This window comes from Dermochelys coriacea, chromosome 8, assembly GCF_009764565.3.
Source record: "Dermochelys coriacea isolate rDerCor1 chromosome 8, rDerCor1.pri.v4, whole genome shotgun sequence".
Classification (NCBI taxonomy): domain Eukaryota; kingdom Metazoa; phylum Chordata; order Testudines; family Dermochelyidae; genus Dermochelys; species Dermochelys coriacea.
Window position 1 is genome coordinate 54,268,295 of NC_050075.1, and position 27,564 is coordinate 54,295,858.

Genomic DNA, 27,564 nt, shown 5'->3' on the forward strand with positions numbered 1-27,564 from the left:
AGGTATGGGGATTAGAGAGTAATGTGAACTATAAAGGCTCTGGATGAGCCCTGTGTGTACTGGGGGAAGTGTACAGCTTGAGGATTACAGGGCCAGAGACGCCAGCAGCAAACTGTAGCCCGAAGAGTAAAGCACTTTAGGTGGGGGTGAAGGTACAAGATTGCATTGTCGGGGGACTGGGTAAATTGAGAGAGACACACATGGGCCTGAAATGAGGTGTGGATCAAACCCATTAGTGCTGGCCCTGTCATCTGTCTCATGCTCACACTGTATCAATTTACTCAACATCTGGGTTGCAGAAGCTTGAGGGAGATGAGTTGCTCAGGTTTTCCCTTGTCCTCACTCAGACTTGCCCATTAGCTCCATGCGCAGTAACATTGCCATGTCTAGCCCCCGCCAGTCCATGCCAGCTGCCAACATGGGAGATGTGGAGGTGATACAGGTGAAGCGCCGGCTCTTTAACCAGCGGCACATTTCCATCAACTTCCTGGTCAACGACCTCAGTTTTTACCTGGAGATTGAGAAGTAAGCATTCCCACCCTGTCCGTTTGTTTCAAATACCTTTCGATTTTTCCTGTCTTGCGGCGATAAAATCCCTGGCCTGACGGGCTGGCTCAGACAGAGCGGCACCACACACTGGTCTGTTGGACACTCAGCTGATCTGTTGCTTACACTGCAGTGATATGGTGCTGGGAGGCACTCTGCTCCCAGGGCAAAGAGACTAGACCCAAAGGCCTGTTCCTTTTGCACAAGCCAGAAGGGAGTCTTGGTGTGAACAAGTACCAGTTGCTGAGTGCTCTGCAGCGACACCTGTTGGCTAATCAGGGAGCGGCAGTAACAGAAGTGAGCAGTAGCTCACGAAAGCTTATGCTCAAATAAATTTGTTAGTCTCTAAAGTGCCACAAGTTCTTTTTTGAGAACACTGAAGAATGCTCACTTTCACCCTCCCAGCCACCACAGGAATGGCAGTGACACAAGCTGCATTTCTTCAGGGCAGGAGGTTGTTTGGGGGGGGTTGGAGGGGGTGGGCGGGCCGACAAGTCACGCCATGCTGCCTGTGTACACATTTTGTTACCCTAACTGTGACCTCGTACACCGCTTGTGGCCTGCAGAGAGTGGGCTAGTTACACACTACTGGTTGCTGCTCCTGGTTTGACATTCGGTATTTTCCTGCTGGAGCTTGACACAGGGATGTCATGATGGCCAATGGGAGGAGTGGGAAGCACAAGACAATCCCTCTGCTGAGGTGTAGTTGCCCCATGAAAGTATCTGGGAACCCTTATGCCATCCTCCACCCACCTCTGTCATTGAGTGACTAACAGCTGGCCAGTTGTGGTGTAGCAGGCTCTGGTCTGGCACCAGCTGCGGAACAGCTGTTCCAGCCTAGTGGTGGTCTGCCTTTTCCAGTGACTCAACCCTCTGGCCAGGCCACATCCAGTCCCACCCCTTCCAGGGTAGCAGAAAGTCCTACAAACACCAGCCTGATGTCCTTAGGTCAGGTCTCCAGTCCTGACTCTAGGCCCAGTGGTCTTTACATCCCTTGTCTCCAGGTTTCCCAGAGTCCTTACTCTTTGTATGGAGGTATCATGCCACCTTCCTCAGTGGCCAGGAGGAGAACCCAGGCCCTCCCTCTTCTCTGGGTTCCAATCCAGGGACCCTGTGGAAGCAGACAAGGTCTACTCCCCCAGACTCCTCATTTGAGTGCTTCCTACCTTGGACTTCCTGCTGCCCCTTTCTGGGCTCTGTAGAGTTCTTTCCATTTCTTGTGGTGAGCGATACTTCTCAGAGTTTCTTCCCCTGGAAGTCCTGTTCCTCTTTGTCAGAGCTCCCCTTAGAGGGACTGCTCCACCCCTCTGTCTTCCCAGTCTCTCTCCTGGCCTGTTCCAGGGTTCCCGTGTCAGGAGAAGATCCCCAAGGCCTACTCCCCCACCTCCACCCCTGGGTTTCCTCTTTCCTCTAGTGCCCTGAAATCCTGCCCTTGACCCACAGGCCTCTCTATTGACCAGAGAAGGACTGCAGAGTTCTTGCCTTCTCACTGCAGCTTCTTCATCTCGTTGTAACTCCCAGCTCCTCCCCAGCTGGGCTTCATCTTTAATTGGACCTGGCCCATCCTCCAGGTGCAATTGGGTGTATTCATGACTCTCTGGCTCCAATTAGCCTTTTGTATACCAGTGTGGCGTATACACCCTGTCACACTCTCTTTGGAGGAAGGCATGTGCCATAGGGCAGGGGGTGAATGTTAGTTGGAAGTGGGCATCCAAATCCCCTACGTGGCTTAGAAAATCTCAGCTAAAAGCCACATGTTGCATCATAGTCTGAGTAGACAGTCACACCCATAGCTTCTCTCTTAGACATCCCCTTCCATTTGTCCTGGCAGGTTTTGTCACCTGGCTGATTCGGCCGCAGTGCTTGCAGCCTGCGGGATGTACACAGAGAGGGATGTCGCTTTTCTTAAGACCAAAGTGGCCACGATCACCAAACTCTTCCTGAACTCCGAAGTCCCTCCTAAACTGCGGGTAGGACGCTGTAACATGCCCTATATGCTCACTGCCAGGGAGGCCTGGAGCCTGCAAATCATCACCTGAGAGCCTTGGGGGTGTCTGGCTCGAGGAATTACTAATGGGACCCAAGTTTCAATCTGCTCCAGCTGAACATACTGCAGTTCTGATAACTTTGACATTGTGCAAAGTAAGTTATTAGCTTCAATCCAGGTCCTAATGGAGAGTGTCCATCGTCAGCAAAACCACTCTCACAACTGACGCTAATTGGTAATCCAGAGAGTGTGAGTGAGTGGGCATGGTGACTGAACGACCATCTAAGTATGGGCCCTTCTGGTCAGGGCTGAGACACAGTGGCTGGCTTTACAGTCAATAGAGAAGAGCCTTTCAGTCTGTATTCACTAGAGATCACTCATACTCTCCCTCCCCGTTATGGTGCACCTCCTCATAGCACACTGCTGTTTTAACCACCTTTCTTTTTAAATACCTTTTAAAAGCATGGTGAGGGAAGGGGCAGAAAGGGGATTCCTTTGGATTTTGGTTTATTAGCCAGGAAATAAACCGAGACCCTGCTTGGAGACCTTTGAATTGTGACCAGGGCTCTATGAGTGGAATGCAGAATCCTGGAAGATGCGAGGGGTGGGGTGGAATTACTAGGGGTGTTTCTCTCTGGGATCCAATAGGGATGCCACCCTTGCCTCAAGCCCCATTTATGAAGTGGTCTCTGTTCTGTGGCCAGGTGAACATTTCTGAAGGCCAGAAAGATTTAATCCGGAATTTAACTTCCAGAGGGGTCCTGGATCGCAGCCTTTATCATGTGGCCTTGCTCAATGTCTTCCCAGTTCTGATACACTTCTGGAAAAGGTAAAAATCCCTCTCTTTAGGGCTGGGCAAGGGGGGTGCAGAGGTGGGTGTCGGGCTTTCTCTCGCCTTACCTCCTTCCAAAGAAAATGTGAGTCCGAATAGGACATTATCCCTGGCCATATTCCTCAAATGTGTTAGACTTGATTAGCTGTCTGTCCTTAACATTAGAATTTCCCCTACAGATACTGTAACTGGAAGGCAATGAAGTCCTTCCGCAGGTACCCGAAGATAAAAAAATATCTCTCTCCACTCCCTGCTAAGACATCACCTAGGACATCCAGTATCTTCAGGGGGGGTAAGCTGAGACTGCCTCTTCCTCATCCTCTCTCTTTCTCTGATGTGTTCGCCATGTCACGTATGCTGCTCATTAGTCCTCTCAGCCTTGCCCATCCTCTAATGCCTCAGGTAGCATCTCACCAGTGGGTTCTGTATGAGAGGCAAAGTTTGATATTAAAGTACCTTCATTTGGTGAGCATTTGCATAGATCAGGCAGCTTTCATGGTGTAAACTGGATCAGGTCAGGAAGGAATCTTCCTCCAGGTAAAGTGCTGCACAATTGTCTAGGAGTTTTTTTGTGAAACATCAGATAATGATACAGATACTGTAACTGAAGCAGAAGACATGAATTGATGGATTAATATTGATCTGTCAATTCCTATCTTCCTATGTTGGGGATCCTTTTCAATCAGCATGATGGTCTCAAAACCACTAGAGCCTCTCCCTTCATTCCCTCCTAGATAGTTCATGAAAATCCCTCAGTGGTAAATCCCATAACTGTACTTCTGCTGCTGAATACAGAAAGTCAAATCAGGGTCATATCCATCAAATGCACTTTCTCCACAATAAACACACTAGATTCCTTAGACCATGTCCCAAAAAACATTCAACCCTTCAAAACAGAAATTAAACCAAATTAATTCTGGTTTGTGAATTTGCTCCCAGACAGGTTCAGAGATGAAAGCAGATTGAGGAGTGATTCATCTCTCATGTAACTTCTCTGACATCAGTGGCATTACACCAGGGCTGCACTGATCACTTAGAATGCAGAGAAACTACAATAAGGGTTTGGGGGTGATACTCACTAGAGTTCTGATGTGAAGTGGAGTGACTGGTGTAGAGTACATTCTCCTAGGGATCAGGGACAATTTTCACTCCTCAGCCTGGCACTTAGTACCAGCTCCTTTAAGAACCAAGCTATGAAATAATACTAAGACATTAGCACTAAAGTGGTTGTCACTCCCTCTGACAGCTTGGATTCCTCACTGAGTATTCATGTGGCAATTTTCTAATTGACTTACCACTTTTAATCAAAATAGTCAATTTTTTATGAAAAGAGGGAGTTTTATTTTCTTTAATAGTTAGAATGGAAAACTGAGTCAGGAGTCTAAGGTTCTGTTCTCTCTGCTACATCGTTGAATGACCTTGGTCAAGTCATGTAACTGCTGTGCCTCGATTTCCCTGCATATAAAATGAAGATCTGGAGCCTTGATTCTCTATTTTGTTACAGCAGTTTTATGTGGCTCTATTGATCTGAGTGTTGAATCAAGACCATTGATGTCTATTGAAATGCATATCAAGATGTATTGACCCAGGCCAAACAGAGCTCAATATTTATCCCAAGGAACAATAAATCTTATTTTCACTCAAAGTGGAAGTTACTATGTGTAACCACGCCAACTTCCCTTCCTTATTTGTTTGTGGAATGTTTAACAGGGGCTTCTGAGACCAGCTCCTCAACACGTCATGGCTCTAGTCCCAAAGTCAGGATTACTGACCTTCCAAGGAGCCAGACAAAATTTGATTCATCACATGATTATTCTCAGCCAGACATCAGTCAAAATTTCAATTGCACATAAAAAGACTTAGGGTATCTACCTGACAGGGCTGTTTGGGAGGGTAAACAAATCTTCATAAAGAGCTTTATGGAAAGAGCTATATGCAGTACATGTAAATTATTACAGTCATTAACTATTTCTATTCCATGCTGTCCACACCCAGGCACCAGAGTTCCTATTAAAAACCATGATGCTTTGAGATGTGACCCATCATTTTCCCAGTATTCAAGTGTTGCTCTGGACTGGACAGCAAATGGAATCTGTTGAAATAGCACTTTGTTCCGTCCCATCATGGCCATAATCCAGCAAGGAGTGCCAACTGGGCATATCCCTGTGCCTGCACAAAGCTCCTTGCAGGACTGGGGCCCCTAGCAGAATCCAGACTCTGTAGCTAAGGCCTTTAACAGACTAACATCCTCACTAGATCCAGCAGAGGACAGTGCATAAATCACTCTGATCTGTGTGTTATAGCTATTCGCTGTATTTGTGTCAGTTTCTAGAGCTGCCCATTAAATGAGAAGAACCATCTGTAGTTATTACCAGTGTCTGCACTGCAAAGCTGAGATAGTGGTGGGAGAGCAAAGCAGATTCTCTTCTGCTTCATGTCATCCACACACTTGCCAGCCAATCTCTGATGGCGGAATCTGTATTGTTAGTGTCATTGTATGATGAGGGGAAAGTACCCAGCTGGATTTCCAAACCCAGGATAAAACTGTATTTTAGGCAGTCAGAAAAATCTTGTTTTGACTTGCAAACTGAACTGTTTCTGCTGACTTTTGCTGAGATACCTTGCTGATCATGATCATGCCCTAAAGTAAAAGCTTTGCCTAGTGAGGTTACTGACAGGATGGGTTAAATAGTTTAAAAAAAAAAAAGAACTCTAAAATTACTAGGAAAAAAATCCTAAATATATATTGATCACACAAAAGCACCTTTATTTACTTTAGTTTATTTCTGGGATTACAATCACCGCAAAGAAGTGGATAAGCAGAGCAATACATCACAGCATGTATATATTTTAAATTCGTTTCTCTTCCCAACCCCACTCCCCTGGGGTGCCTCTCTTTCTGGGAAATTCCCAAGGAAGAGACTTGAGGTTTTCTTCCACCTGGCCACATAGTGTCCCTGTTGCTTCATTTGTGCCTTATTTTGTCATCAGCAGAGGACTGGGCAGCTTCCGGTACTCAAAGTGATGTCTCACCTGGGATTGTAGCCTTTGAGGATGTGGTGAAGGACCTCCTTTAGAAAAGCTTGAAAAAAAAATATAATTCAGAACTTCAAATCTCTCATTCAGGGAGGGAGAAATTCAAATGACATCTGCCATATGAAGATGGTGCTTCATCTTACAATTTGTATAGTAAACATGTTGTTCTTGTACATATAACAGCTGGCTGGCGCCATGTATATATCAGACTATGGATGTGGATGGGCATGTGTGGCAATGTGTTAAACTGTGTGGCTGTGTGTAAAGCTGCATGTCTTTGTGGCTCCATGTACCACCTTCCTCTTTCCCTCTCCATTCACACAACCAAACCAACCACCTTGAACAACATCTGACTAAACACAAGGCCCCACCTTCTGTCCTTCAAGACCTGTACCATGCATGGGACAGTCAGTAGCTCCTACCCCTGTCGATCACCACTGCTGCAGCAGAACCTAGGGCAGGAGGTGGTTCCCTCTGTTATTCATTCGTCCTCTCATCTTGTTTCATTGACTGTGCCTGATGTTCAAGGAGAACAGGCTACAACAACATCAAATGAGATGCTTGTTGGATTACCCTGAGCCGCTTCCTTTCCCCTCTTGCCCAAGGATATGTGTCTATGTCACAACCCAGTCATTTAATATGGGATAGGGAGGGGGATGCAATCTCTCTCTCCAGTCCCCCCTCAACCCTGTCTGCCAGTCCAGATGAACGGAGCCGAAGAGGCCTGCGAATCTGTATGGGAGCAGCTGGGTGATAGAGCAGAGGAAGGGGGATCTGTTGGACATGCATTAGAGGAGAATCCCAATGCTGGAGAAGTTTCTGTGGTGTATTGTTTTGCCTCCTCTTTCAATAGAGGACCATCCGATCATTAGGTTCACGCTGCTCAAGGGGATCCAGCTGCTGCTACCTCAGCCTCAGGAGGAAGTGGATTCTTCTATAGAGCAAAAGTGTAAGTAACTTTGCCCCTGAGGCTCTCTGACCTGGGAACCGAGTGCCAAGTGATGAGGAAGGAGCCTGGGAAATCACTCTCCCGTCTCTAGTTATTCCTATGCCCACCTGCGTAGATGCTGCCAGGCCATCTTGGGAGCATCACGTCCCCCTGCTGATCTCTTTACCCTGAGGAGAAGTTAGGAATGCTCTTTCTCTTGAGTTCATCTTCCTATCTGCCCAGGAAAAAAGATGCTTAGATGTTAGTATGCTGCTGGTTGCTTGTGTGGAGGGGGCCTGCAGGGTGATTTTCAATACATGATGGAAAGTTCTCTTGGGTTTTGTCTCAGCATCATCTGGAAGCCTCAACTGGAAAAAGCCCCCATCTGGCATCTGTGTGACCCAACAGATCGGGTAGGTAATGACTGGGAAACCTCATCGCCTTCCATCCAGACCCGGTGTGAGTGCCCAGCATGAGATGGGAAATCACTCTCTTCCCAAGCTGAGTAAAAATTGTGTGGGCAGTACCAGCTCCCTGTCCCCCCAGCCTACCCCAGGCACAATTAAGAGTGGGGAAAGTAACCCCAGCTGAAGAAGACTACAGAATAAGGAGGTAACTTACTTTATGCCCCTCTCTGCCCCTGCACAGATGGCACAGAATGAGCAGTGAATTAGATTATTTGATGTGGTTTTCGGTACCTAACGTTTGCCTAACGGTGCCCACCACAGCATCCATCTAATTCATCAATGTGGGGAACAGAAGGGGATTGTTAGAATAATCTTGCGATTGAAGCACTGGACTGGGAATCAGGGGATCCTGCTTCTGTTCCTGGCTCTGCCACAGACTCTCAGTGAATTAACTACTCTCTCTGCACCTCATTTTGCCATCTATAAAGTGGGGATGACAACACTTCCCTCCCTCAGGCATTGTGAGACTAAATCCTTGGAAGGCACTCTGATCCTGCAGCGATGGGAGCATAGAGGGACTCCGATAGACTGTATACTCTCCAGTGCTTTGTCCAGTTCTGTTCCAAATGGTCCAACAGAGAGGGTTTGGGAGATTATACCCAGTCCAAGACACCTCGCCATTAGCATAGCTTCCCTGATAGTCAGGCTTTTCATTTCACCGCTTCTGGTGAAGAGCCCTTGGACCATTCTGAACTCTAACTCCAGAGGATAAAGTAGAAAGTAGGACTAAGTCTAGATAGAGTTGGGATGGGCTGACAAATAATATGTATGGACACATGCTCATGGACCAAGGACCAGGAAGGAGTGGTGGGACATGTTGAAACTTGTTCTGCTTTTGAGGAAATGACTGTATCTATGACAACATTTGTGTCATACAAACCAAAACTCATTGGGATGGATGGGATTGTTGGCTTCTCAGCTTTGTTGCAATTCCAGTGCATTTGTATAGTACAGGGTGGGTGCCCTCCTGTCCCCCACCCATCTTGGATTGGCACTGCCTGACGTTCTTGCTCTTTTTCCTTCAGGCAACAGCTTCAAGATGCTTCTAAAAAGCCATCCTAATCCATCCCCGCTTTCACTGTTTGAGTGAGAGCAACTGTCCCTCTCCACCCGGAGGCTGGCTCTGAAGGCACGGCAGTGCTGCAGGTCAGGACTAAGGTGCACTATCAGGGCCGTGGTGGGAGGTCTGGACTAGAATATCAGGGGTTATGCCAGGTCAGGCATTAGGTGCTTTGGCAGACCTATGGGTTGCACAACACCTGTCCTCATAGTCCTTGGCTGTGGACAATGATGGCATCTTCTGCCTTCAATAATGTTCTTTAATCACTGGCCCCTTCCCCCATAAAGAAATAAGTAGAAGCAAAAGAAAGAAAGAAAGGTCACCGGGAGGTAGGTAGCTAGGCCTAGGCACTAGGACAGGCAGTGCCTGCTCACCCCTCCACTTGATGGACAATAGCAGAGAGCAGCCAGCCAGAAACTCCAGCCGATGGGGCAAGCACAGCCAAAGCAGGGACCTCTAGACATTGCAGTCAAAACTGTAGCTGGTTCGGACTTGCTCTGCCCTGCCCTGACTGGCTGGCTGTTTGCTCAAACCCTCCCCCTCCCTCCTCACAGTATCTTCACCTCACCTTCAGTCCACACCTGCCCCTCTTAGCCTATCCTCCCCTGCCCTGTCCCTTTCACCTCCCTTTCCATTTGGCTGATCCCCTAACTAAGTAAAGCCACTCCTCACCCTGGCCTAAAATAGTTGTGGAACAAACATGACGTTTGCTGCCATCCTGCTGATCACTCTGCTTATGTGTTAGACCCCTTCCCGCAGCCTGGGGCTGTCTAGTCTATTTAGACAATATTGTCTCATTGTTTCCTTGTAACCTCCCTGTCTGTCTATCTCCACCTGTTGTCTCATCTTGAGATTCTAAGCTCTTTGGGGCTGGGGCTGTCTTTTTGGTCTTTGTTTGTCCAGCTCCTAGAGCTGTGGTCCATGACTGGGGCTAGTAGGCACTTCCGTAACACCAATAAATAATAATTAATAGGTTTGCTGCTTGGGTGTATTGATTTCCCGGGTGCAATGCTCTTGTCTCAGTTCTCAGAGGGAGCTGTTCCAACACCTCACACAAAGTAAGCGGGCCCCCTCTGTGCCTTTGAAGCAACATTGCAGGAAAATCTGATCTCTCTGTAAGACCTTGTCTACCCTGGGGATATGCCCCTGTTACAGCCACCAGTGGCTAGCCACCAAAGTAGCTGCACCAGTGCAAACTCCTAGTGTGGGCAAGCAAAAGCTCTACAAGATACAATTTGCACTGGGAGAGCTTGTGATTCCTTGAAGCCTGGGCAAGCTGCATTGTTGCTAATCTAACAGCAGTTTAAAGCCTTTTTGCCTGCCTACACTAGTGCAGCTACTGTGCTGGCCGTAATCCCCAATGTAAACAAGGCCTAAGGGAGCTGTATCTGTACCCCACTATCCTTCTCGCTTGTTAACTTCCCAGAGGTCATTGCAGCATGTGATGTAAAGTGTTTTTCCCCTCCACAGAGACAGCAGGAAGCCTAGTGCTCTGATGTTATTAGCGGATGCTGCAATGGGAAAAAAGTTCTGAATTTCAAGAAATATGCACATGCACAGAGAAACTTTCTGCTCAGAGACTAGCAAGTGCAGAGAATAAAAGGTTCTGTTTGCTTGATGTGTTCCTAGTACCCTTCTGTCTTCCTCTAAATAAAACTAGCAGAGCAACCTCCACAATGAATTCCTGTCCCTTCAGACTCTGAACACACCATATGATCCTCTGAATCCATCTCCTGTTCTCACTTTCATCCCCTCTTTGGAGATGCTAGAGAACTTCTGGCCCCGGGGCATTTACACACTGCTAGCATAGACCAGACAACTGTTCCCCGGGGTGTGAAGGTGGCGGTGGGAGGGAGGGGGAGGAGCAGAGACCTTGGTTCCAAGCCGCTGCTAGAAGTGGCCAGCTATGTCTCTGCGGCCCCTGGGGGGGGGGCAAGGGGGTCTCCACATGCTGCCCCCACCCCAAGTGCTGACTCCGCAGCTCCCAGGAGCCAGCAAACAGAGCTGTAAACGGGAGTTTCAGTGGGAGTTCTGATGGAGGAGAAGGTATTTGTATTTGGTTTTGTATTTGTATTATTTGTATGTGTAGAGGCTTGTAGGGGCTTTGTGCTGGGAGAGAAACTGAGCCCTGATTAGGGGGCAGGGCTTCTCTGACTGGCTGGCTACCTTTATAGGACTCCTTGTCAGGCAGTGGCACAGGAGCCAGCAAACAGAGCTGTAAACAGGGGAGTCTGAAAGGGGAGTTTGTATTGTGGTGCTTGTTTGGGGTTTGTTTGTTTTTGCTGTGGGGGGTGGGTTTTGGTGTGGTTTGTGTTTCCAAGATTAACAGGATTTAGGTGGGAAGGCTATGACAGATACAGAGGCAGCAGTGGGAGTGACCCATGTAGTGGAAGACACAATGAAGATGACTGGATGTGAAAGCTGCGGTATGTACATGATCCTGGAGGGGGGACCTGGTAAGAGTTTTGTCTGCATGAAATGCCATCTGATAGAGCTGATGGAGGAAAAGATCCGAGGTTTGGAGATGCAGATGGAAAGTCTGGTTGAGTTTAGGAAGGGGTTTGAGCAGATTATGGAGCAAAGACATGAGGTATCTGAAAGGAAAAGCTCAGACTTGCAGATGGAAGCAGGACTGAGGAATTCTGAGGGGAGACTGGGTGAGGAAAGCATGTGACTAAAAGAACCAGGCAGAGGAAAAGATGGGCTAGTGAAGGAGAAATAGAGCTCAAGAGCAGCTTTGCAGAGTTGGAAAATGAAGAAGGGGCTCAGCAGGTAGTCACTGAAGGTGGAAGGGCAAGGAAGAAGAGAAGAGCGACTAGTCCTATAGGAAAAGGGGAAGAATCAATGGAGACTACACCAAATATAAGCCCCAGGAGGATACAGGATGTGTTGATGAAAAGGATTACAAGGGAGAATAGGAATGGAAAGAACTTGCAGCCAGAGGGAACAGGGGAGAGACTGGAGAATAGTACCGTCACCAGGAAAAGGCATGTCTAACTGATCAGGGGGGGACTCCTTACTGAGAAGGATAGACAGGCCTGTAACCAGAGCTGATCCAGAGAATAGAAGGGTGTGCTGTCTTCCAGGTGCTAAGATATGGGATGTAGACCTGAGGTTGAAAAGGATCCTAAAGGGAGCGGGAAAGAATCCACTAATTATCCTTCATGTGGGAACAAATGATGACAGTTGATTCTCCCTTGAACGCATCAATGGAGACTATGCCAGGCTGGGGAAGACGCTTAAGGAAATCGAGGCTCAGGTGATCTTCAGTGGGATTCTGCCTGTTCCTAGAGAAGGGCAACAAAGGTATGACAAGATTATGACTATCAACAGATGGCTCAGGCAGTGGTGCTATAAGGAGGGCTTTGGGATGTATGGCCACTGGGAGGCATTCATGGACAGAGGACAGTTCTCTCGGGATGGACTTCATCTGAGTCGGGAAAGAAATAGACTTCTAGGATGGAGGCTGGCACAACTGATTAAGAGAGCTTTAAACTAGGAATTTGGGGGATGGTTGGGAGATGTCCAGGTAATCTCCATGCTGGATTTTAGCATTGAGAGGGAAGAAAAGGTAAGAAAGGATACAGCCATGGGTAGGAGAATGGACATAAGGAGGAAGGGCAGTGTGGATACCGGTCTAATAGGTCATACTGGCTGTAGAATGACCGTGCCTAATCGGGTAAAGAATGTGAGCGAGGCGATACAGCAAAAATTAAGATATTTGTACACCAATGCGAGGAACCTAGGTAACAAAATGGAGGAACTAGAGCTACTGGTGCAGGAAGTGAAACCAGATATTATCGGGATAACAGAAACATGGTGGAATAGTAGTCATGACTGGATACAGGTATTGAAGGGTATGTGCTATTTAGGAAAGACAGAAATAAAGGTAAAGGTGGTGGATTAGGATTGTATATCAATGATGAGGTAGAATGTAAAGAAATAAGAAGTGATAGAATGGATAAGACAGAGTCCGTCTGGGCAAAAATCACATTGGGGAAGAAAACTATTAGAGCCTCCCCTGGGATAGTGCTTGGGGTGTGCTATAGACGGCCGGGATCTAATTTGGATATGGATAGAGCCCTCTTTAATGTTTTTAATGAAGTAAATACTAATGGAAACTGCGTAATCATGGGAGACTTTAACTTTCCAGACATACACTGGAGGATAAGTGCTAGTAATAATAATAAAAAGAAAAGGAGGACTTGTGGCACCTTAGTCTCTAAGGTGCCACAAATCCTCCTTTTCTTTTTGAGGATACAGACTAACATGGCTGCTACTCTGATACCCGTAGTAATAATGGGTCTCAGATTTTCCTAGATGCGATAGCTGATAGATTCCTTCATCAAGTAGTTGCTGAACCAATAAGAGGGGATGCCATTTTAGATTTGGTTTTGGTGAGTAGTGAGGACCTCATAGAAGAAATGGTTGTAGGGGACAACCTTGGTTCAAGTGATCATGAGCTAATTCAGTTCAAACTGAACGGAAGGATTAACAAAAATAAATCTGCGACTAGGGTTTTTGATTTCAAAAGGGCTGACTTTCAAAAATTAAGGAAATTAGTTAGGGAAGTGGATTGGACTGAAGAATTTATGGATCTAAAGGCAGAGGAGGCCTGGGATTACTTCAAGTCAAAGCTGCAGAAGCTATCAGAAGCCTGCATCCCAAGAAAGGGGAAAAAATTAATAGGCAGGAGTTGTAGACCAAGTTGGATGAGCAAGCATCTCAGGGGGTGATTAAGAAAAAGCAGAAAGCATACAGGGAGTGGAAGATGGGAGGGATCAGCAAGGAAAGCTACCTTATTGAGGTCAGAACATGTAGGGATAAAGTGAGATGGACCTTGCAAAGGGAATTAAAACCAATAGTAAAAGGTTCTATAGCCATATAAATAAGAAGAAAACAAAGAAAGAAGTGGGACCGCTAAACATTGAGGATGGAGTGGAAGTTAAGGATAATCTAGGCATGGCCCAATATCTAAACAAATATTTTGCCTCAATCTTTAATAAGGCTAATGAGGATCTTCAGGATAATGGTAGGATGATGAATGGGAATGAGTATATGGAGGCAGATATTACCATAACTGAGGTAGAAGCGAAACTCGAACAGCTTAATGGGACTAAATCGGGAGGCCCAGATAATCTTCATCCAAGAGTATTAAAGAAATTAACGCATGAAATTGCAAGCCCGTTAGCAAGAATTTTAATGACTCTGTAAAGTCAGGGGTTGTACCATATGACTGGAGAATTGCTAACATAGTTCCTATTTTTAAGGAAAAAAAAAGAAGTGATCCCGGTAACTACAGACCTGTTAATTTGACATCTGTAGTATGCAAGGTCTTGGAAAAAATTTTGAAGGAGAAAGTAGTTAAGGACATTGAGGTCAATGGTAAATGGGACAAAAATACAACATGGTTATACAAAAGGTAGATCGTGCCAAACCAACCTGATCTCCTTCTTTGAGAAAGTAACAGATTTTTTTAGACAAAGAAAACGCAGTGGATCTAATTTACCTAGATTTCAGTAAGGCGTTTGATACAGTGCCACATGGGGAATTATTAATTAAATTGGAAAAGATGGGGATCAATATGAAAATTGAAAGGTGGATAAGGAATTGGTTAAAGGGGAGACTATAGCGGATCATACTGAAAGGTGAACTATCAGGCTGGAGGGAGGTTACCAGGGGAGTTCCTCAGGGATCGGTTTTGGGACCAATCTTTTTATTACTGACCTCACCAAAAAAAAAGTGGGAGTGTGCTAATAAAGTTTGCGGACGATACAAAGCTGGGAGGTATTGCCAATTTAGAGAAGGACCGGGATATCATACAGGAGGATCTGGATGATCTTGTAAACTGGAGTAATAGTAATAGGATGAAATTTAATAATGAGAAGTGTAAGGTCATATATTTAGGGATTAATAACAAGAATTTTAGTTATAAGCTGGGGACGCATCAATTAGAAGTAACTGAGGAGGAGAAGGACCTTGGAGTATTGGTTGACCACAGGATGACTATGAGCAGCCAATGTGATATGGCCATGAAAAAAGCTAATGCGGTCTTGGGATGCATCAGGCGAGGTATTTCCAGTAGAGACAAGGAGGTATTAGAACCGTTATACAAGGCACTGGTAAGCCCTCACTTGCAATACTGTGTGCATGGTTTAAAATGCAATACTGTGTGCAGTTCTGGTCTCCCATGTTTAAGAAGGATGAATTCAAACTGGAACAGGTACAGAGAAGGGCTACTAGGATGATCCGAGGAACGGAAAATCTGTCTTATGAAGCGAGACTCAAAGAGCTTGGCTTGTTTAGCCTAACCAAAAGAAGGTTGAGGGGAAAGATATGATTGCTCTCTATAAATATATCAGAGGGATAAATATCGGAGAGGGAGAGGAATTATTTAAGCTCAGTACCAATATGGACACAAGAACAAATGGATATAAACTGGCCATCGGGAAGTTTAGACTTGAAATTAGACAAAGGTTTCTAACCATCAGAGGAGTGAAGTTCTGGAATAGCCTTCCAAGGGAAGCAGTGGGGGCAAAAGACCTATCTGGCTTCAAGATTAAACTCGATAAGTTTATGGAGGAGATGGTATGATGGGATAACATGATTTTGGCAATTAATTGATCTTTAACTATTCATGGTAAATAGGCCCAATGGCTTGTGATGGGATGTTAGATGGGGTGGGATTTGAGTTACTACAGAAAATTCTTTACTGGGTATCTGGCTGGTGAATCTTGCCCACATGCTCAGGGTTCAGCTGATCGCCATTTTTGGGGTCAGGAAGGAATTTTCCTCCAGGGGAGATTGGAAGAGGCCCTGGAGGTTTTTCACCTTCCTCTGTAGCATGGGGCACGGGTCACTTGCTGGAGGATTCTCTGCCCCTTGAAGTTTTTAAACCATGATTTGAGGACTTCAATAGCTCAGACATAAGTGAGAGATTTATCGCAGGAGTAGGTGGGTGAGATTCTGTGGCCTGCATTGTGCAGGACGTCAGACTAGATGATCATAATGGTCCCTTCTGACCTTAATGAGTCTATGTAGCCAGGCCAAGGGGTGTTGGGAACTTCTTGTTCACTCCTGTGTGAGGTCTGTTTACAACAAAGGTCTAAGCCAGTGGTTCTCAAGCCAGGGAATCGAGAGTTTTCATAAAGATACATCAGCCTTGGGGCCAATGAAGGCCTTCTCTTCATTCTGATTAACACTGGCAGAGCGTGCTTGTGAAAATAAACTGATTAATTTGAGTTCCCAAACTGGAGATATTTACCAAATAGATAATTAAATCCCACCAACCTCTGTCCACACGGCGCAAATGCTCATAGACATAAAATGTCAGATCTGGAAACCGGTCAACAAAATACTGTGATGGGTTCTGGATTATTTCCTTGAACCTAGAATAGAAAACAGATGATTTTACGTGGGGCATCCCAATTCATTGAGAAGTATCAAAGAAATAGGTTTTCCCATTTTTTGCTTCTGCCAGTGAAGTTTCACCAGCCTTGAGAGAATTTTCTGAAAACCAAATAAGGTTCATGCTCTCCCTGCTTTGCGTCTGTGGCTTCTTCCATTCTCACCCTTGTTCTCGTGCCCTGGAATTTAACAAAAAAAAAAATCACTTCATGGGGGGGGGGGGGGAGAGAGGATTCGGCCACTAGTTTTCAAAATCTGGTTGCAAAATGCACTTAAAGTTGTTTTTTTCTTTATAATGCTGGAAGTGAAAAAAGGACCTGCTCCTCCTCAAGTCCCCTCACAGCCCCCCCGAAACTATCTTCATCTGGGACATCAATCCCCATACGACCACTTACCATTGTGGTTTTCCACCATAGTGTGCCCCCACATTTCTGATTAACCTCAACAAGTCAATGACAGTATCTATATAGGGGCGTTTGTTTTTCATGTTTTTCAGGACATCTTGATCAATCTGAAAAATGACCCATAAGAGATCAGTCACTCCATGAGGTTCCCATACCACAGAAAATACTCTCCTCCTTCCCCCTCCTTCTTATCCCCTGGCTACTGTGATATCCCACACTGGAAACATAGTCACTATCCCATTATTTCTTATATTTTCAACAGAATTGACCATACCTATTTTATAGCTACAGCGAGAGTTAAGGCTGCATAATTGTTTCCATTGTAACCCCCTATTGTCAGTCACTCAGAGCTCTCCAAAACTTTTCACATCTCAGGCTGAAATTTTCCAGGTTCAGTGTCTGTCTGGGGATGAATTGGGCTGTTTTTGTTTTTTCACAGAGTATGAGCTAAAACAGTCCAGCTGTTAAGAACTTGAAATAAGTTCTTGAAGAAATAACTCGAAAGAAAAATAAAAATTAAGAACCTTCCCTATTATAAACAAAACCACCACCCAAGCTTGCAACCCCTGAGAGCCGAAAGGACTAGATCAAAGAAAGTTGAAATTTAGCTGGGAGAAAATAGACCTATGCAAAGAGAAATAACTCTGGTGACTTGTGGTTTTGTTTCTGCAGGGTCTTGAAACCACAGTTTGCACACGCACAGTGCTTTGTACAAGTACAGGGTTTTTTTTAGCCAGTCTTAGAGTTCTAAATGCAGGCATGCAGCACTACATGTGTGCTTGGCTAGCCTAGATGCACCGTGAGCATGCACAGCTATATTACGCATTGAGGCAGCAATAGCTGTACAGAGACTCACTGAAGCGTCATAGGGGGCTACCCAGACCGAGCACCTTACACAAAGGCCTCAGTGAGTGTACGTTTACTGCACACCAAAAGTGTTCGTTCCAACAGGCAGGGCTCCACAGAACCTTTTGCATTACTGACTAAGGTGCACAGTCACTGCACACCTGATATAGAGAATTCTGGTGGGTCCAAACCGTTCTAAGTTATGGAATTTTTTTTCCTTTGAAGCCATAGAAATACCATTAAAAGTCAGGAAGTGCCACAGTGAAGACTGTATATGCAACCTTAACTACCCTTATGCCAGAGGTTGGCAACCTTTCAGAAGTGGTGTGCCGAGTCTTCATTTATTCACTTTAATTTAAGGTTTCGCGTGCCAGTAATACATTTTAACGTTTTTTAGAAGGTCTCTCGCTATAAGTCTATATATTAGGTGGGAATGTGTGGGGGTTGCAGGAGCTCCCGTTTGGTGTTCAGGGAGGGGGTGGAAGTGTGGGGGGTGCGAGTCAGGGCATGGGGTGTGGGGGGGTACTGGAATCAGGGCTGGGGTCATGGGGGGGTGCAGGGATCAGGGCCGAGGGCTGGGAGTATGGGCTAGGGTTGTGAGGGTGCTCTCAACTCCCTGCCCAGAGTGGCTCACACCAGGGGGCTGGAGGGGATATGCCCCAATTCCACCCCCACTTCCTCAAGGCCCCGTCCCCACCTCTTCTCCGCTTGCTCCCTGGAGCAGCACGCGCGCTGCAGCTCCACTTCTCCCCCACCTTCGCAAGGGCCATCAGCTGATTGGCGGCAGGGAGGGAGACGAGGAGGGGCAGGAACCCAGCATGCTGGGGGAAGAGGCGGGAGTAGGGAGGACCTTGCCTGCCCTGCAGCAGCAGCCAGCAGGACCAAGCTTCTTCATCCTGCCCCCCCCCCCGGGGGGGATGGAGAAGAGCGGGCTGGGGCGGGCAGGATTTTTAATGGCACGCTGCTGCCTGCCGGGGTCCCAGCCACCGGCCCTGCTCAGCCCGTTGCCGGCCGGGGTTCAGCAGCTGGCTGAGCGGGGCCGGCGGCTAGGACCCGCAGGCAGCAGCATGACATTAAAAATCGGCTTGTGTGCCGTCTTTGGCACGCGTGCCAGAGGTTGCCAACCCCTGCCTTATACATAATGCATAGTATTCAGGACCAAATTCATGTAACAGATTTCAGAATTTGGCTCAGAGACTCTAATTACGTTACATACTATTTCTCAATACAACACAACACAGTTTTTTTCCCCCCTAGAACCTTGAAAGGTGCATCTTGTAAGGTGTGCAGTGAGGGCTTGATACCTGACACCTATGGAAAGGCTCCCATTGACATCAACTGGCATTGGATCGGGCCCTGTGGAGCCCATTCACTACATATCTTCAGGCATATACAAGGGGGCAGAGTTAGAGGAATGATGATTTTATGGTTAAAGCACTGGACTGGGACTCAGGAGATCTGGCTCTGGATTCAAGTTTCCAGCAGACTCCCTGTGTGACAGACTCCCTCTGACTCTCTCTGTGCCTCCATTCTCCATTTGTAAAATGAAAATTATACTTTCTTTCTCCCACCTTCTCTCTCTTGTCTATTTAGATTGTGAATTCCTGAGGGCAGAGATTATCTCTCACTAGATGTTCATGCAGCACCTAACATGATGGGGTCTTGATCTGGGTACAGGCTGCTAGGAAAACTTTAATACAAAAATAAATAATAATTAGCATTACATGTGTAACCTTAATTTTGTCATTTCCTAATATCTGAGTGCTTAAGTGTGCAACCTGCATGACAGTATGTGGGGGAAGGGATTTGGAATGAAAAAATGGCAAAAAAAATATATTTGAAGAGGTACAAAACTGATGAAGTTTTCAGATATTTAAAATATGAAATGGCAATATAAGAAAAACACAATGCATTTTCCTAAGAAGAAAATATCTAAAGTATATTTTAAATAGCAATTTGGCAAACCAATTCAGATTCCATTTGGTACAGAAATCCATTGATAATGAAGTTATTTAGCATCAGTGCACTGGAAGAATATGTATATTGGATGATGCCTTGATTATGTGTCAATTTCATTCTGCCAAATCCCTTGGTTGGCCATTAGCTGCTTTTGATCACTAAATCAAGTAGGCTTTGGCAAGAGGTCCTCCATTTCACTTTGCAATGGACAGGCTGAGTAATAAAAAGCATTTATGGATTCCTTCAGCCTTGCCACCAGCAACAGGTATTCTTGTCTTTGAAGACACGGTGGACACAGAACATGAGCAGACTGAGAAAAGATTGAATACAGGCAGTAGTCCAACCAACCATCAAGCAGAAAGGACTATGATGATGTACCAAAAAGAGAGAGAAGGAAATTAGTCTTGATCCACAGTCAGGAATCTGGGCTGAGGCATCTGTGGCCCACATACAGAAAACCTTTGGGCCTAGAAGTCTTCATGGACACCTTTCCTAGTACAAGCTGCCTATTGTTATTTAATTTATGATTTAAATGCCAGCAGTGTGCTGGGTGCTGTATAAAACACTAACTGACAACAGTCTTAGCCTTGGAACATTTGCACTATACAACAAAGATACAGAGAATACAGGACACAGCAGGAAGCCTATTTGGAGGATTATTCTTAATATACAATTAGCTGATTAAAACTTACCTTCTTAGTCCACTGGTAGAAGTGCTTCTCAGTTGTTGCCTTATTACAATTCAACGCTTTCACAATCTGGCTCTCAAAATTGCGTTTTTCAATGTCTGGATTATTCCCAACATCCACAAGAAACTCAAACCTGCTGTGGAATTGAAAGAGAGTCCTTCAAGAATGTGTACCTGCTAAGGTGAGTCAGGGTCGTCATGGCACATTTATTATCCCAAAGCTGGGAGGTTATGGCAGGAGCATTGCAGCTATTGTATCTATTGTTTGAGATCCTAGAACTATTGTTAATGACACTTGCCTCTCATGGGTCCAGAAAAATGGATGGTGAATCAAGTCTCCTAACTGAACTGAATTTCCCCCATGGGGAGAGACCAAACTTCTTATGAGATCTTCAATCTCCATGTGACCCTGCAAATCCGTTGGACATCTTGCAGCCACATCCTCTCCATCAGGTCCATCAAAAGGGACCTTACCCCTTGTTACAACATATAGGACCAACCTTCCGAGTGCCTGAGCAGGAGAACAAGCATCAGAATATTTCACTTCCAGAGCCAAAACCTCCAGCAGAGAGAGCATACAGGATTAGATCCTGCTCTGCTTGAGTTCAGAAGAAGCAATACTGAGCCCATAATCCGCATAGATTCAGTTATATGTTCATTCTATGGGCCAAATCCTCTTTGTTCTGCTATTCTCAAGAAACAGCAGGTACAGGGTCTTTACCAAAAATAGATATATGAATTGATAATATCTCCCACTTACAGTATCCCTTAAAAGAAGCTGTTTTGATACTGAAATCAAGATTGTTGGGCTTTTTAAAAAAAATGCTGCATGTAAAATAATGGAATCCGTGGATCAAAGTTAAGGTTGTTGTGTTGTAATGAAATATATATGTCTTTAGACTACGAAAGAATAACGTGCTTACGTTTATTACATAGGTGTAAGATGTTATGATGTTTTAACTATTCACTTCCTTGCTGTTAAAGGTTTGTGTTTTGTAAATGATGTAGTAGTTAAATAAATTGTTGATACTTAGCAACTTTCACTGTTTTTTTTAAATGATACTTAGCAACCTTCACTATTTTTTTCTGTTTGGGAGTTGGATGAACAATTGAACCAGTGGATGAACTGCTTTGCCTGTGGTGTATTCCCATAGGCCTAAATCCTGAAAAGGTTAACACGTGTGTGTAACTTCACAAACCGTGAGTGATGCCACTGAAGTCAATTGGATTGTGGCCTAAGGCCTATTTTATGCATCTGTTACCCTCCCTTTATTGTGCATGTAATATAAGGAAATGACTTGTCCTTCAACAGTTTTATTCATCTTTTCTCAATGAGTAGGTTGCAACCCCAGGGAGTCCTGAAAGATAACCAGGGGTGTCATGAGGCATTGAAATTTTTAATTAGAATCTAAAGCAAGAAAATCTCACTCCCCCACTCCCAATTCACCTTTCCCTTCAAAATCAAGTATTCTCTGTCAACCTCCCAAAACACACACACACACAAATAAATTATATAAGCTTAGCATTATCATCGATACTTTTTTATCCTTACGTTTACTATAAAAGTAACAAGGTTGCAACATTTTTTTAACTTTCAATAGGAAGTTGCCAACCTGAAAAGGTGGAGAAACACTGATCTACAATTAAAGAAACTAAAAATTAACTTAGCTATAGCTTTGCAGCCAATTTTTGTCTGTTTCATTTGAAGTGAACATACAGACTAACATGGCTGCTACTCTGAAACTAATAAATACATTACAGCAGTCAGCCCAGTTGCAGCTAAGAACATGCTGGCCATTTCAACCAGAATAGCAGAGATCCTCTTGTCAGATTAGTGCACATTGTAAACAGCAACTTGCAATAGTTCAGAGGAAAAAGTCTTCAATGTTCACCTCTTGTAATGCCCAAAGGCCTTGCTTCTGGTGGGGAAAAATATCCTTTTCTATTAAAAATTCCATTTTCTTAGGAGCTTTGTCTACTTCTTGTGATCTACGGCAAGAAGCTGACGAGCTCCTGGTCAAATTGCCCATATGCTGCAGTGTGCTATAGGTGTTACGGCCATTGTATTTTTATATCAAGTTTAAAATAAACTGAAAACAAGATACATAGAAAAGACTATGGGCCAGATTGTCTCCATCTGTGTGAAAAGCAAAGGGATGGAACTTTGGGTTGTAAGATTTTCACATACATTGTTCCACTGATGGAGTTACGTTTCATCTCCTACCCCACACGGAAAAGCAACTTCCTAACAATAGATCTGACACTTGGTAGCCCCCGTCCTCCAAAGCTCCTTGCCTGCATGGCTCCAATGGACTGGTATAGCAATAAAAACAATATAGATATAAAAGAATGAAAAAAAATCAATCACAAGACATAGATCTAGCCAGGGAGAGCTGGCTCTGTCTAAAGAATAGATTGCAGTGCCACAACATGGCTGCAACCCTTTGATTTCTTGGCTGTTTCTGACACATCATTATATTAGCATGTTGAAATTAAAGGATCAAGAAGGTCCCTTATCAGAAGTGACGGAACAATCCATTATTTCTATCACATGCACCTGCAATTTGTATTTTTTTTTAGAAGCATTGGAATGTCCAAGAAATCAAGCCATCTGATTGGCTGATGCCAAATTGATTTCCTATCAACAGTACTCTGACCTTCTGCATTGTCTATTTCTATGTATGATTCTGCAGAGACCAATAACTATATTGTTAGGTTGGGGGTTGCATTAACCACTGCCATTTCTTCAGTATAAATGTAAGAAATAATCAAGCTCCTTTATGGAATAGATAGCTGAAACAATAGAGACCACCACTCAAAATACCAGCCATGCAGATCAGGTCAGAAACTGAGCTACATGGGAAGAGAGGTTTTGAGGTGTATAGTTTGTTGGAGTAGGACTTGTGGCGGGGGCAGAAACCCACAGAAGCAGACATAGAAGCAGCCAAGGCACAGCCAAAGATGCGCTTAAATCCTGACGCTGACAAAAGCTAAGAGACATAACTTTTGGGTTGAATGCTGGCTGGGCAAAAGGCTTGGGACTGTGAGCAAAGAAACTGTCGCCTGCTGTTTGATTTCTTTTGTGTTCAGGAAAACTGGACTTTATGTGCATTCTTTGTAAATAAGCAGGAGTGCATCAAAGAAATACCTGGCTCCATAATTTATTTCTTTTCCTAACAGAATCGACTCACAAGACCCCAAATGTTAGCTAATCGCTTGGCTCAAAAGGCATAACCACATGCTATTCTTGTATGAGCAGAGCAGGCTAAGATCTCTCCCCACAGGAAATTTAAAAAAAGAAAAAGAGACTAGGAAAAAAAAACAGAAAAGAAAGGGCAGAAAGTTGAAAAACTGTAAACACAATATTAGTATTAAGGAAAAGTACCTCCAAGTCTTCTTTGATTATAAGTTCCCTTTGACCTTCAGCAAAACTGCTACTCTCATCAAAATCTGCAAGAAGAACTTTATCATCCGCATCTAGCAAAAGCGACATAATTTGTTAATAGCAAATGAACAGCTCCTGTGTGGTGTTCCACCTTTCTAATGTGTGGCTGAATTAACCCTTTGTTGCCCAGAGCAGGGTTACTCAGAGGGATGCCCTGATCCCTCCAAATAATGGTAAAGCTGCTGAACTGCAGGCTTTGTTGCTAATGCGATCAGGTTTCCTTCCCCCTTCTGTCTGTCTCGGATACACACGATATCCTTGTCTTTCACACATATGCATGTGTACAAGGATGTTGTAGTATGTATAACACCCTTGTGAACACACACACACACACACGGTGCAAGTCATGGGTTTGAATCTTCTCTAATACCCTGCTTTCTAGAATTTCTCTCCCAGCCAGGCTGCAGGATTAAATGGAACCGAATGTAAAACACAAACCTATCAAAATGTTACGTGGGTGCAGGTCCCCATGGCCTAATTCCAAAGAGTGCAGATCTCTCACTGCTTCCAAGAGCGTCTTGAGGATGTCATGATTATTCACTCCCTGTGCAGATTTGCTCAGATGATCCTCAAGGTTGCTCTCACAGAGGGAGAGGCAGAAGAGCTGGCAGTTGCCATGAGTCTCAATCTCATGAAGTTTTACCATATGCCTGTTTCTATGGCAGTGACTGAGGCACATGGATTCTTGTTTAGCCTTATCACTGCCAAGAAGGAATCTCTTCACAGCCACCTCTTTCCCCGCATGGAATCCCAGGTAGATGCCTCCTTCAGAGGTGCTCTCAATGCGGTAATACTCATCAAATATGATGTTGAGTTTTCCGATCTGAGGGGAATTTATACTGTGAAGACGCCGTAGTTGCTCTCCCCAGCGTTTGCTGGTGGGTGCCCACTCTTTAGGAGGCTGACTTTTAGTAGCCGTGGCACCGTATTTGAGCAGCAACATCACCATTTCATTGTTGTAGTTTTCTTTGGCCGCAAAAACGTCACAACCATCTGCCCTGGCTCCGTTCTCACATAACAGCTTGGCTATTTCCTCATGGTTGTTTTCCACAGCTACCTTCAGCGCTGTTTTGCCACCATTGCCCATGGCGTTAACATCAACTTTGCATGTCTTCAGTAACAATCCCACCAAATCCTGACTTTGCCTCTCTGCTGCCAGGATGAGCGAAGTCTTCCCATTTTCATCTCTTCCAGTAACATCAGCGCCACAGTCCAGCAGAAAGGAGACGATCGGTTCTATATTCTTGTTTTCTCTAAGTATGGTGTTCCTCTTCCGAGGCAGCCGTAAAGCATGGATCAAAGCGTTCCTGCCAAAGTTATCACAGGCATGGACGCTGGCTCTCATCTCTTTCACGAGGGTTTTCACAGCTGAGAGGTGGCCATTCCTGGCAGCATCCATTAGGGCTGTCTCCCCGCCTTTGTACACTTGTCTTTGTTGTGTACTGACCATCCGGCCCAAATTCACATCCCTCTCTTTCTCATCTGAGAAATTCTCATACAAGAATTTCAAGGCCTTCTCCCTTCCATACCAAGCAGCCTCCATAAAGGCCGTGAAGCCGTTGTTATCCTTCTCATTGATTTCTGACCCCTTAGAAAGAAAGAGCTCCAAAAGGTTCACATTCCCCACTATGCCTGCTATAATAAAGGGAGTGGCACCGTTGTCCTTTCTGGCATGTGGATCAGCACCCTGCTCCAGCAGAAGGCTAACGATCTCCTCCTGATTAGCCTGTACAGCACTGTGCAGAGGTGTCCAACCACCTTCTATCTTGGAATTGACATCTGCACCTTCCTCCAACAGCTGCCGGACTCTCTTTACTGAACCGTTTTTGATAGCCTCATCTAACTGAGACGCTGTGGCTGCTGCTGTTCCATTTCCGCAGCCGTTTGGTGCCACCGGCTGGCTGTTGCCTGTGGCCTCCATGAAGGATAAATCAGTGGCTGTGCCCTTTGCTCCTCTTTGTCCCTTTCATGAGCAGTTTTTAGAACAAAATTTATTTCCCATACAATCGAACTGGGAAGAAGGACATAGATCTATATCTGCCTTTGATGAGAGCAGCACACAACGCTTCACTGTGCAGTCCTGAAGATTCCCTCAGGAGTTTTTTTCAGCTATTTCACCTGGTTAACAGAAAAAGTAGCATCTCCTGTTAACTTAATCCCAGAGTTTATAGTTGCAATAAGTGTTCTTTAGAGCCATGCCCACTCTACTCCCCTCCCCTGTACTCAAGACTTATAATTATAATGAATTCATGGGAACGGAGTGGAACTCATGTTTTCTAATCTAAGGGACTAAGATGAATACTATTAAACTCATTTTCTTAATCCTGGATTAGTGCCCAAATCCCAAGAGGTGAAAAACCTACTGTGCACTAAAATGCTGTATTATGTAACCCCCTAAATGGATAGATCAATACATTCAGAGGGAGCGTGGAGTTGTCCCTTGCTCTCGAGTGAGGAGGGAGGCCACTCCAACTCACTACAGGAAGACAACAAGTTTATAGGGAAAACTTCGGACCTCTGGGCAGGGCAGAGCCACAGCCAGTCTTTAGCCTGCAGGTGCCTGGCTGGGGCTGACAGCAAGGAACAGTCTGGGGGGGAGGAGGAGCTCTGGCCCTCTGGGTGGGGCAGAGCCGAGCCACAAACAGTCCGTAGCCCAGCACCTTCTGACCCAGGCAGACAGGAATTAACAGTCTATTGAGGAGCTCTGGGCAGCTGGGTGGCTAAATTCTCTGTAAACTGCACAGCCGCACAGAAGTCTATTTAGTACTGTGCAGATACTCGGTCCTGGCCCGGACCTGCAGTGGCCAGGACCCTTCCCCTGGCCACAACTCAGCCCCGGACCCGCCACACACCCCAATCCCCTATCCCAGCCCTGAGCTCACATCCCCAGCCAGAGCCCTCACACCCCTGCACCCCAACCCTCTGTCCCAGCCCTGAGCCCCCTCCCACACTCCGAACCCCTCGGCCCCACCCCCACCACATGAATTTTGTTATGTGCATCAATATGGAGGTGATGTCTGACGCATCACCTCCATATTGGTGCACATAAGAAAATTCATTCCACACTAGTATGGAAAAAAATTAGAGGGAACACTGCCAGGTGGGGCAAAGCAGGGAGCATGCTTGTGCCTAACCCTCTTGGCTAAGGCAGCCAGCAAACACAGTCTCTCAGGCGGGGGTAGTCAGTAGGCGGACCACAGTCCAAATCTGGACAGCCAGATGCTTTTCAGTGGACACCAGGGGCAGAGGTGACTTGTGGGCAGGACAAACAGGGTCATATGTCCTCCTCCCTCACATTTCTCCAGACACCTCTGGCAGCTGTGCTCTCAGTGTGTCAGTGCAGCCTGGGGAGGGAGCAGGGTGGCTGGCTGAGCTCCTCCTCTCTCTCCCTCCCCCCCCAACATGGGGCTGCTTCCTCTTCCCTGCAGCTGGAGTCCCAGCACGGCTGTCTACTTCGCAGACCATCCAGACCAGCGTGTGTGGGAGGAGGGAGGGGGCACCACCTCTCAGGTGCAGAGATTGGAGCAGGGACAAGGCGCGGGGCAACTCCTCAGCTGGAGAGGGGGTGGAACAGGGCATGGACCAGCCCCATGCGCAGTGCCCTCTTTTTCCCTTTGGAAATATAGTCACACAGCAGTGGGGATGGGGGGTACATGACCCTCCAGAACCTTTCATCTGTGCCCTCCCCCACCCCACTAGCCACAGCTACATGCTGCCTCTGCATGCAGGCTGAAGCTGAGCTGGGGCTAGAGCCATGCGAATCCATGCTTGTGTTCCGAGTGGTCCCCGGCCTCGACCCATCCCACCCCAGTCTCGTGCCCCCCACCCAGGAGCAGTTCCTGGAGCCTGTCCACCCACCCTGATCTCACACCCCTGAGCCATCCCTGCCGACTCTGTGGGTGCTCCGGGGCTGGAGCAAGGATCTGGACCCTGCCTATTCCTTGACCAAAAAATTTGGA

General features: G+C 45.8%; 2 protein-coding genes across 6 annotated transcripts in view; one reads left to right on the forward strand and one right to left on the reverse strand.

The window, feature by feature from the left end:
* Positions 1-9,261, forward strand: part of RGSL1 (regulator of G protein signaling like 1) — a 34,027-nt gene extending 24,766 nt beyond the window's left edge. The window contains exons 16-22 of the mRNA XM_038414306.2: positions 348-525; positions 2,378-2,516; positions 3,238-3,362; positions 3,545-3,657; positions 7,255-7,350; positions 7,679-7,742; positions 8,822-9,261. Coding sequence (XP_038270234.2) covers positions 348-525; positions 2,378-2,516; positions 3,238-3,362; positions 3,545-3,657; positions 7,255-7,350; positions 7,679-7,742; positions 8,822-8,858 — 752 coding nt within the window. The 3' untranslated portion in view covers positions 8,859-9,261. The remainder of the gene's footprint in view (positions 1-347; positions 526-2,377; positions 2,517-3,237; positions 3,363-3,544; positions 3,658-7,254; positions 7,351-7,678; positions 7,743-8,821) is intronic.
* Positions 6,131-27,564, reverse strand: part of LOC119859748 (2-5A-dependent ribonuclease) — a 37,673-nt gene continuing 16,239 nt past the window's right edge. For 2 of the 5 annotated variants that reach the window (XM_043520224.1, XM_038412270.2), the window contains exons 2-9: positions 24,044-25,723; positions 23,546-23,637; positions 20,460-20,671; positions 20,165-20,297; positions 16,659-16,774; positions 16,147-16,244; positions 7,458-7,564; positions 6,131-6,447 (exon numbers count right to left, since the gene is read on the reverse strand). In XM_043520224.1, coding sequence (XP_043376159.1) covers positions 7,491-7,564; positions 16,147-16,244; positions 16,659-16,774; positions 20,165-20,297; positions 20,460-20,671; positions 23,546-23,637; positions 24,044-25,526 — 2,208 coding nt within the window. In that variant the 5' untranslated portion in view covers positions 25,527-25,723 and the 3' untranslated portion in view covers positions 6,131-6,447; positions 7,458-7,490. Of the gene's footprint in view, positions 6,448-7,457; positions 7,565-16,146; positions 16,245-16,658; positions 16,775-19,439; positions 19,853-20,164; positions 20,298-20,459; positions 20,672-23,545; positions 23,638-24,043; positions 25,724-27,564 lie in introns of those variants that run through there. The other 3 variants (XM_038412274.2, XM_043520225.1, XM_043520226.1) reach the window with 3 other exon arrangements.